This window comes from Micrasema longulum, unplaced genomic scaffold, assembly GCF_059751315.1.
Source record: "Micrasema longulum isolate JH-2025_06_02 unplaced genomic scaffold, ASM5975131v1 h1tg000612l, whole genome shotgun sequence".
NCBI classification, from domain to species: Eukaryota; Metazoa; Arthropoda; class Insecta; order Trichoptera; family Brachycentridae; genus Micrasema; species Micrasema longulum.
The window spans coordinates 129,401-140,496 of NW_028277808.1; the positions used below are offsets into that span (position 1 = coordinate 129,401).

An 11,096-nucleotide genomic window follows, 5' to 3' on the forward strand; every position below is an offset into this window, starting at 1 on the left:
CCTTTAGCACATAATTACATTATTTTTAAACTTATTATAACAAATTAATAAAGTTATCATTTACAATTACTCTTATATATTTGCACAATACATAATGACACAACATACACCAGAGTTTTACTAGGGCTGGCTGTTTTCTGCAAAATGCAATCTTTTGTTGTCTGTTCAGCCAGACTTTATAAGTGGTCAAACACATAATTTGATTCTTATTTGTATCACAAGAAAAACCAACGTTTATATTATTTATCATTTGTCAAAGTAAAAAACATTCAAACTGTTGTGTGGATTTGGATATTTACTCTTTTGACAAAAGTGCTAATATCTCAGTTTCTCCTTTCTATGGATGGCTGCTTCTGCATAACTACGTAAAATTAATCTTCCATCCTTGGCATTTATTTAAATGATTTTTTACGCAAAGACAAAGGGATTGAAGAGCTATTATAAACATTCCACTATCCGCACCCATCCGCACTGCAATGGTAAACCAAATGCAGTGTATTTCGATAATCTGTCACATGAAGATAAGGTGATATTTCTACGATTCAGGTTCAGGTTGAATAGGTAGGTGAATATATTATATTTTCACGTTTTTTATTTGCCGAATAAATGCGTTATTATAACGTGTCTTGAGGGTGAAATGAAAAATGTCTAAATAACTTAAAACCCTTCCGCATGTAGCAATAATTATGTACAGTCGTATCGAAATTAATTTAAATATTTTATGTGTTATTTAATATATGTTTTAATAAATAGTAAAAAAAAAAATCTTAGCGCCATTAATATTGAAAATAAATTTTATAAAATGTACATCAATCAAATGGCTTTTCGATTACTTGAAGAAATATTTTCACATATTTCACGTAACGCACCAACAAACTTGCCCGAATACTGAATTTGTTCACATCGAAAGGTTGGGGTTGTTGAACTTTAGCGCATATCCCCCCCCCCGCTCCACCGAGTACTAAAGGGTTGAAACCTTTTCCTTTTGTTACGAGTTCGGGGTGTTATGTGCCTCCTCCCAGAAACTGTTATCTCTCAGCTTATTGTGACCTTTATTCACTACACTTACCCTTTCTCAAATATGGTGAAAGTATAACGCGTAAAAAGGGGAGTGCCGAAATTGGGAAAATATTTCCAGATTTGGTTAGAAAGACTTTCACTCTGTTTTCATGTATAGATGTAAACTCAAGTATCGTCATTTATCACAAATAATACAATGAAATATATACAAATTCACTCTACGTTTTAACTTTTAACACTCACGTAAAACATTGTTAATGGTCACTTTATAAATCCGCATTCTTCACACAGCAATTACACATAAAAGTTTGTACAATTAATTTTGTTAGTAAAATTAACAGTGCTTTAAGATCCCATCAAATATATTCAGCGAGGTTTTAATGCTAGCTACGGAGGCTTTATGATTATTAAAGCTCTCTTAATGTTTTAAGGTGGGATTGAAATACGTTTCAAATCCGTTAGGTACCCAATCACCGGCTTGAGGCTTCAATGTAATATTTTGCATCGCTGTAAAACTAATTTCTAACCCACATTGATCGTTGACGGCTCTGGCTAGTTTAAGTTATCGTTTTACACACATAATGTAACCTTTACCATCCTATCTGTGTTTGATCATCCATATTTCTTACGGCGGAATAAGCCCGTTAGATCTCTAAACGTCTAAAATTTTATATCTTTTTATAATAAAATTATCCATCCCTGTTAAGATCTATCTTGAAAAATATCTCTCGAGGGTTGAATCGGGTACTTTTGTATACGGAGATTTGAAAATATTCAAAAGCATATTCTCTAAGGCTGACGGCAGTAAGTCATATATTTTTGCATGATGGCAAGTTCATTTGCATTTGCAAGATGGCCTTGATTGAACAGTAAAATTGATTTAGGTCGTAAATAAATAAGTGTAAAGATCTATTAAATTGAATATTCAAATTCAACGTTTCGAAATTCAAGAATCGAATTTGCTATCCCTGAAAACAAAAGGTTTGAAACAATATTTTTTATCTATCGGTTTGGCACTGCAAAATGAATATATGTATTTTGTAAGAAAGTCACAGACACGTCTACAATTTTACTTTTCGAATGTCTCAACTTGCTGCGTTTTTCTCCTCGGCTGTTCCGTTGTAACTCCCCCACAAATAATGCTTGCCCAACACCCTGACCGTCGCGTCGTATTTACGGATACAATTAACGCCGGGCACCGTCCCGCACCTCGGTGTTTACTTTCCCACGAGCGTCCGACTTCTAGCCCCGCTTGTCCAAATACATCTGTTGGAATACGACTCTGAATCAAATCAAAGATAAATCATCGATCAAATAATATTTATCTAAAATACGCTTTTCAAGGAAGCTCGTAATTATTTATTTTCACCGATCCATTAATTAATTATTATTTTGACATCGAAATTATAACACTTTTTAATGGAAACCAAAACAATACGCACAGGAAACCACGATTGAATAAAAAATGTGAAATTATAAATTATGTCAATTGAACGATTTAGTATATCTAAACTGTGAAAGAGAGCATCGTTTGAGGAGTCTACGTATTTACTTGATTTATGTCATTGGAAGCTCCATATTCGATTTAAGGTTTGTGTCCATTCATTGTGGTAAAATTACTTAAAGATTTGAATGCGCTGTTTGTCTACAATAATGCAAACATGCTCAAATCAATATTCTGATGTTCAAATACTCGGTTGTTTAGTTTTTCTGTTTTTTAGTTTTCAAAAGTTTTCATCAATATTTCAGTAAATACACTTAGAAAAAAAACACTATAATTTAGAATGGTAATTCATTATTGAAAAGCAACACTAAAATATATTAGTTTGGGGATTGAAGTCTTGAAATTGAGTCGTATTTCAGCTCTCCTGAACATTTTTGCAAATTACAGATGGTCCCTTCTGCCATCTGACTACCGAGTTATCTATGGTTATTTATTTATAGAGTAAAATAATTCATCAGCCTGTGCCACTAACTTTAAAAATCATCGTAATAATTAAGCAATCTAAGCACTTTTACATCTTTAATCTTAATTTAAAATTATACTTATTGAAATGTGTAGTTTTAATTTACGCAGGTTATATTGAATTTAGAATGTAGAGCTTTGCCAATTATTGGTGATCGCGGAGTTGACTCCTTAACAATATGTATCTAATTCAAATGCCAAAAGTTTTACCCGAGTTTCTACATCTGCCGGAAATTGTCCTCGCCTTAAAGAATGTACTCTTATTAACAAAGAAAACGTCGTTTGTTAGTTTCCCCAAGAACACAACTTGTAATATCCGTTTTATGCGAGTCGTTTCTTATTAGGTTGCCGTTGGTAAGCAGTAAGCACGCGTGGACAGGCCGAGTTCACGTAGTGCCATATGGCAAGAAGTATGATCTGCTATCGGTAAAGCTCCGTTCGGGATGAAGCGAGCATGTAGGTACCCACTCGTACCGGGACTTGTAGCTTGCAGTCTGCAGTCTGCAGTCCGCAGTCCGCAGTCCGCGGATCTCGGCCGGCAATTGTACGCGAGATAAGCTTATTAACAGACCGGTGTCGCCGCCATGCGCCGGAGAAGATATATGCCGATAGCTTTTATCAGCGACGAGAACCTAAATCTTATTTGCGTGTACCTTCGGGTCATTGTATATTATTTGTTACTTACTTCTCGCATTCATTAGCACTAGATTCGGATTAACTTAGAGCTTTTGTAAGTTTATTGGTTGACGTATTTTATCAGATTACAGTTCACGTTTGCGATTTTGTCTAATTTATATTTTCATATTTCCTTACGTACATTATCAACTTAAATTAAATTACAATCAATTCACCGAAGTAGACAAACATAATTCATTTTGGAAGTGTAAATTCAAACTTACGCCTTTATGTTACTCGGTGTGAGTGTAAATAATTATATTTAATATGCAATAAAACCTTTGAAAAAATAGCCAACTACACAATGGTCAATTATTCAATATTTAGCCCGCACCTAAGTCAATACATGCCGACACTGACATGTTGATTAGCTAAAAATTATGAATAATCAAATATAATAAAATAATTGTATTTAATTTTTCTACGTTTGTAAGAACATAATTATCTTAATTCGATGTTTATTGCACGTCTTATAGTGCAATCTAACTTGCAATAACACTAAACATTATTGATCTTTATTCAACGAGCGCTGAGTGCTTGGTGCTTACCCTCGTCAGCCATGCATTGAGGCCATATTTCCTGTAGCTCACAAAAAGTGCAAAACAAATATTCTTCAGCATTGGTCAAATATAACATTACGGTTGTCGGACTAAATGTCCTTGTGGTCATTTATTCAATAATTTCATTTTCTAACAGTTATTTTTAAAGCGGCTAAATTATCTCCCGTATCCGGTCGGAAGGAGCAATACAGTTAACAGAATTTAAATAATCTTATTAAATTAATCATTTTTCGATGAGAAGATAATTAACTGACGAATATTATTTCAATCTTAAGAATGGTATTAGGAAATCGGATTACTCTTTATAAAACGCCCATAAGCTAAATAATACACGCTGATAATTTTGATTTTAGACTAATATACACATTTGGACGTTCGTTAAACATGAAAACTTTTATTATTAACATTTATAGCATTAACTTTGTGGTCAAACATTTTAATAAATGTTATTAAATATTTGTATATAACCACTTACTAACTTTTCTATGTCTACCGGTTTCGTACCCGTCTCTTCGTCAGGACACCATTTAAACCAACATGCAAAACCCACTATAAACCTTTACCATAGTTGTTGCACAAAAATATAAAACCAACACGAAATGCATTTTAATAAGCACATGCGCTGATTAGGACAAACATGTACAAATATTCAATAACATTCAATGAAAACTTTTTTTCTTACACGAATTTTGGCCCGATCGTGATATTTGTTTTTCGTATGTTGAATTAGATTTTGGCATATTTTATCTCACCCAGCTTTTTAAATTTCTTCCGATCATTTCTCTCTTTTGCGGTGTCATTTTAATGTATTTATTAGGGAACAATAACAAATAACTGGATATAGCTACATACGTGTAAATATTTCTTGACCCGTCAGTTTTTAACTGTTCTCAGAATGCAATGTGTTACACACAGTAAATTAATAAATAAATAAGGTCGTTTTCACACCACAGCAAAAACCCACCCGGCCCGATAAAATAACATAGGGTGGATTGACTTTTATCGTATAATTATGATTTTTTAAAATTATTTTATTTATTTATTGGCAGGTAAACGTACGAATGACTACACCACGAGGCAGACTAATCTTGGCTCGATTTTCTTGAGCAAAATTTGCACCCGCGAGTAGAAAGTAGAAATTAAAGAAATAAAACAAAAAATGAAATGTGCAATAAGTGTTCACCCTAATTTTACCGAGCCGGATAGATTGGCACGATGCATGCGAAATGGGCCCTTAAGCTAAAAAAAACTAGTTTAAAATTAATAAAAAGAAAAAAAAGGAAACTTAATGTAAAAAAAGCGTAGCAAACTTACTTTCCTAATTATGGAAGCGCAGACCTATAGACAAAATAAATTCTCTTTGAATTCTTTTAGTGTCCGTATTTTAGTGTAACGGTTTTCTCTTTCGTTAAAGTTCGTCAGGTTCTAGGCTCAATTCCCGACAAAATCAATACGAGGCGCTGATTGCGGGAATGATGGCGGCCTTTCGGTGTTCTGTAAGTTTCTCCATGTTTTTTCCGCAGTGGTGTCCGAGCTGGAGGGGCTGACGCGGGCCGCGCGCGTGGCGGCCGACGCGCGCGCCGCGCTCGGCGCGCTGCGCCTCCGCCGGCCCGCGCTGCGCTTCGCCACCACGCGCGGCAGCCTGCTGACCTCGCCCACCTTCACCGCCGAGTGCGACGGGGACGAGCAGCTCAACAACGACGACCGCATCCTGCTCGCGTCCCTGAACCTGTGCCGCCCGCAGGCCGGCGAAGGTAGGCAACACCGGGAAATTTCCCCAGCTTATTCTAACTTTTGCTCATCACGCAGGCTCACATACGCGTACAAGTAGTCCCGACGAATTTCTTGTATATATGTAACGAACAATCGATTTGGTTTTTAACGAACAATCTTTTGTTTTAGACACAAGATCGATAGCATGTCTTTCATTTTTTTGATAACTTGTCTTACTTAGTTTTTTTTTCAACTATAATCACATCCACCTCTCCTCCTAATTCAACTTGAACCATTTCCTTATTTTCTTTATTCCTAACATCAATAATATTAATAACATTTTTTTTTTCCTTATTTCTTTTGTCCTAGCTTCGATTGTTTTAGTTGTATTTTATTTTAATCAGCTTGTATATAAATAAATTAAATGTATTTTATTGTAACTAAATTAATTAAATAAGTTCGTAAATAAATAAATGAACAAAATAATAATAATAAATTAACACATCACATAAAAACAAAAATAGTAGACAATAACTGATCTTAAATTGATGGCACTAAAAATATAAATATTAAATAATACAATATAACACCAATAAAAATGCAGAAAGAACAGCTTCAACATAATTAAACGCATTCCGTCACTATTACAATTAAACCACCCACAGATACTCCACCGAATTCGCCAACAACAAAATAATCTATAAATGTATCAATAATTTATTTTGTTAAAATTAGGTGACCCGACCCTATGCTGCAATAATTTTATGCAATGAGGAACTTCAGCTCTACGGGAAATTAGATACAAAAAATGTTTTTTTTTTGCGCGCGTAAAAATTAGAGCATTAAATTGTATGGAAAAGTTTATTGAAAATGTACGAAAAAATAATTTTTTTAAAATAAAAACGCACTACTTTATCCTGCTTACTGTAAACGAACCAATCGGAAGAACTAACAGAGAACATCCTCTGAAGTCACACGCGGAGTTATTTCAGAAATACAAAACTTTAAAAAATCATACGATGTATAAAAATAAAAATATTTTTTTTGGCTTAGTTTAATAGTCTAACAATTAAAAAAAAGACACTGAACTTTTTCGTTGTAAATAATGATTATCCATTACTTACATTTTTATGTATGTGTGAAATGCTGGGTTTTGTTTAGAAGGTGCTTCAACCAGTACTCCCAGCACAGTGACGGGCAGCGATGGAGTTAGAAGGCTAGTCCGCGAAGTGGTGCTGCTGACTGATGACAGAAACCTTAGGGTTAAAGCACTATCTAGAGACCTACCTGTGAGGGACCTTCCAGCGTTCATGCGCTGGGCGGCTTTGGACTAGAAGGGACAATGGAAATAGGTTTGTACCATAATCGTATTCAATTTAATTTCACGCATTGAATGAAAAAAATATTGAAATAAATCAATATTAAATAACTTCCCAAAAATCTAAATATTTGGATAAATAAATGGATAAATAATAAGATCGCAAATATTCCCTTTTAAAAAAAAAAGTTTAATTCATGGATGTTTATGTGCTTCTAGCGACAAAGTGGCCTTGCAATTCTCGGTAACAAGTTCTATGATGTATGCAAGAAGAACGATTTGCTGATGAATGTTGCTAATTTGATGGTTTTTAAAAGGGCCTTTTACATTTTGTAAGGCTGAGATTAGTAGATTGAGTAAAGGCATCATCGACAAAATCATGAAAGAAGTTCTGCGTCGGTTTGAACGTGTTGCAGCGAGATGGACGGCGAAAAAACAGCTAAAAGATTTACGATGCAAATGTTGACGGATGCAGATAACGAGGAAGACCGAGGAAGACATGACATGACTAAATTCAATAAATGCTCGAAGACGGACATGTCGAATGCCGAAATGATCGTCGTGCGTGCATGAGATGTATGAGTGTACAGGAAGTGAGGTCTGTATGCAAACGAGGTTAAGTGGCGTTCTATCCTCTCTGCCTGCTCCTACGGGGAAACGGCGTAGTGGTTTGTTTGTTTGTTTGTGTTTATTATTTGAATTCCCTGTATACCCATTAAGTGAATGTTTTTACCGATTCCAGATTGTGAACTAATTCCAGTGAACCCACCTCTGCGTGAGGTATTCGAATCCTGGTCCAGGAGTAGGAAAGGAGAAAGAACCCCTCGTGTTCATATCCGGTACCGAAGCTCGAGGTTTGAGCTGAATTGTACTCGCTTTAACTAACAACCGTCAATTGACACCCAGCCCCCGTGTTAGGGGTCGGTGATATTTACAGTCAACGATGACTGAGCATGTTACTTTATATATTATACCCACTGAATCCTTAATTATATCATTTTATTTACAAGCATTATTTTATATTGTCAGAAGCTAGTTCCCCCTCTTCAAATGTATATTTTTCCTATATAATATTATTTTATTTACTTTTTATTACATTTATTGTGTTCAACATAAAACTGAATGTGTAAATATTTCAATTCTAAAGTTTTAAAATTGATTCTCATTCGACACCTTTTAAAACTGTATAAATATTTACTTTAAGTTGTAATTATTAGATTTATGAATTATCTTACCCAGAAACAACTATTCTGCTGAAGGTGGCAATTCATCAGCACGCTTGTCATATTCTTGACTCTAAAGAGACGAGTCGAGTAAGCACAGTGTTATAGAACTTTAAAATCACTCTGTCAATGGGTAAGACAAATTGTATTGGTTTCGTTTATTATATTTTATAGGCAATGAATTATACTAACTACATCAGGGTGCTATTCTATTACGTTATAAGATTTATTTTTATACCTGACCTCTGGAAACCGAAGGTAATGTCATCTTTTAATGAAATTATGGATTTGTAATAATAGTTTGTATTTTACGTAATATTATTATTTTTAATGAACTACAAAGCGAGTATCCGCTTTTTCAGTATGCGCTACCTGTATGGTAATAGCAATATTTTCTAGGCAATTATTATTCATATACTATTTTAAGTTTAATAAGACTTTATACTAATATTCCTTATTACATTTGATGTGCTTTACAATATTATACCCAATCAATTAACTTGTTCGCCCAGCAGAATTCTTTAATTTTCATAGTTAATCAAATTTGTATTTTATTGTCTCAATTATCTATGAATGTTTCTATACGCCACAGGTTAATGTTGCATTCAACGTATGATTTTAAATATTTACTAAGAGGGCTGCTTTATAAAATTAATATACTTTAAAAAATATTTGCTATTCATTCATTGTGGCTAGATTTTAAATGTACTTTCAAAGTAATTTTTATTTCATTATTTTTAATAATCGCGCAAATCAAGATATTAGCTATATTTTGGGATTTGCTCCAAAAAAACTAATTTTTGGAATCGACTATGAAAAACACCAAAATTAGGAAATTGAAATTAGCGCGAACGATAAAAATTTGACGCGTGAAATTTCACTATTTTAATATTATTTTCATCATGTTTGTTTGAATGCGAATAGCAACTCTCTGAAAGGTGATTTTTATGTGTTCATTAATCGTAACAAGTCTTTTCAATTAAGCTGTTATTACGTCATTATTATCATGTTTGAGAGTTTGTGTTTGATTTAAAAAAATATATTCAAACTATTTTTGGGTAAAATACAATTTATTGTTGTATAAGGCTCGGATTTTTTATTAAAGGGAGCTAAAGCAGTGTGCCGGCTTGGTACATACTTTTACTTTCTAACTATTTTTAAAGATTTTTCTTGATTTGTGTAATAAAAAAGGTAAACATGGAATGAGTAATTTATAACAGAATTGGCAATTATTTTTTGCTACGATTAATCCGAACCCTTTTTACAAATATTGCATGGAATTTAGTTATTTAAGGTATATTTTTTCGTAAAAAATAGTTCAATTTTACTATATACAAAGTGATTTAGATTTAATTATAATTCTAAAATTATTTTTCTGTATGAAGTAACCCATCGCTATTTTCCACATTTGTTATATTTTAGAGTGTTATGATTATGCATTGGTTTTATTATAAATCAGTTCACTCAGTGCCATCTTAATAGATTTGTAGGTGACAAATCTGGTTGTCTCAATTGGTCACCAAAATTCGTGGATTACAAATAATGTTTTTATAGCTTTGTGCAATTTTTATGAATAAAATCATTTACTTAAAGCATAGCACAAATAATGCAAATAGTAAGTAAGCGGTACAAGATTTACTACAAAATGATGATTTGTACCAAAGTGTCGCGTTTGCCATTTGCCTGCGTACTGCGTACATTGAAGGATCGATGGAAGTAGTTTAATTCGACACTTTCATTTTAACTTTTGGCTTTTGTAAAATTTACTCATCGCTTAGTTTTAAAATTTCAAGTAGTTAAAAAATATCCTCATGTACTTATGAATTAAAATTAAAATCTTGTGTAAAAATAAAATTACTATAAAGGTCGTTCTCTAAGGACTGTATGTAAAAAAATCGATTTTGATAATTTTCGAAAGATAAAAAAAATGTTAAAAGCATTTGGCTGTGTTTAAATTGTAAACAGCAACTTATAAATTTGTAGCACTACCTTTTTTAATTTGATTGACTGCTTCATTTAAAGTTTAAGACTAACGAAAATATTAAATTGACTATCAAATTATAAACTTTGTAAAAGGGTTTAATTTTACTATCTAACAAATTTGATTATTTAGGTATCATTTGGTTTTGTGATTTTTGACCTGTTCTAAATTTTCTTCACACTACGAAGAGATACTTGCCGAGATTTTTTGTGAATTAGGAAACAAAGGAATAAATATTTTTTTTCATACTGTGAGTTTTACTTATTTCATTTTTTATTCTCCCCCGTGAGTCCTACATATCGTTGCTTAAAATCAAAAGGCTCACAAATCGAAAACCCCGAAATTTCGTTTTATTGCAAAAATGAGATTTAAATCGGTCATATTTTTGTAAAGGAAAATTACTACCCTTGATTTTGTATTATAAATAACCCAAATCGCATAACAGCCCCTTGGGCATTTGCGTTTTGGTGGTATCTGTTTTATGTTTCTGGTTGAAAACACGAAACTCCATAATAAAATAGATAGAGCTTTAAAAAACGCAATTAAGCGTAAGATTACAAAAATTAAAAACTCGTGTTAAGAACTTTGATTGGCTCTACTGAATTTAAGCAGCGATATATTACCAATATGAGTAGAGAAA

At 33.1% G+C, this 11,096-nt stretch overlaps 1 protein-coding gene across 1 annotated transcript in view; it reads left to right on the top strand.

The window, feature by feature from the left end:
- Positions 1–10,702, top strand: part of LOC148280131 (telomerase-binding protein EST1A-like) — a 131,517-nt gene extending 120,815 nt beyond the window's left edge. Inside the window, exons 8-10 of the mRNA XM_088228879.1 lie at positions 5,745–5,975; positions 7,096–7,286; positions 7,995–10,702. Coding sequence (XP_088085005.1) covers positions 5,745–5,975; positions 7,096–7,268 — 404 coding nt within the window. The 3' untranslated portion in view covers positions 7,269–7,286; positions 7,995–10,702. The remainder of the gene's footprint in view (positions 1–5,744; positions 5,976–7,095; positions 7,287–7,994) is intronic.
- The last annotated feature ends 394 nt before the right edge of the window (positions 10,703–11,096 follow it).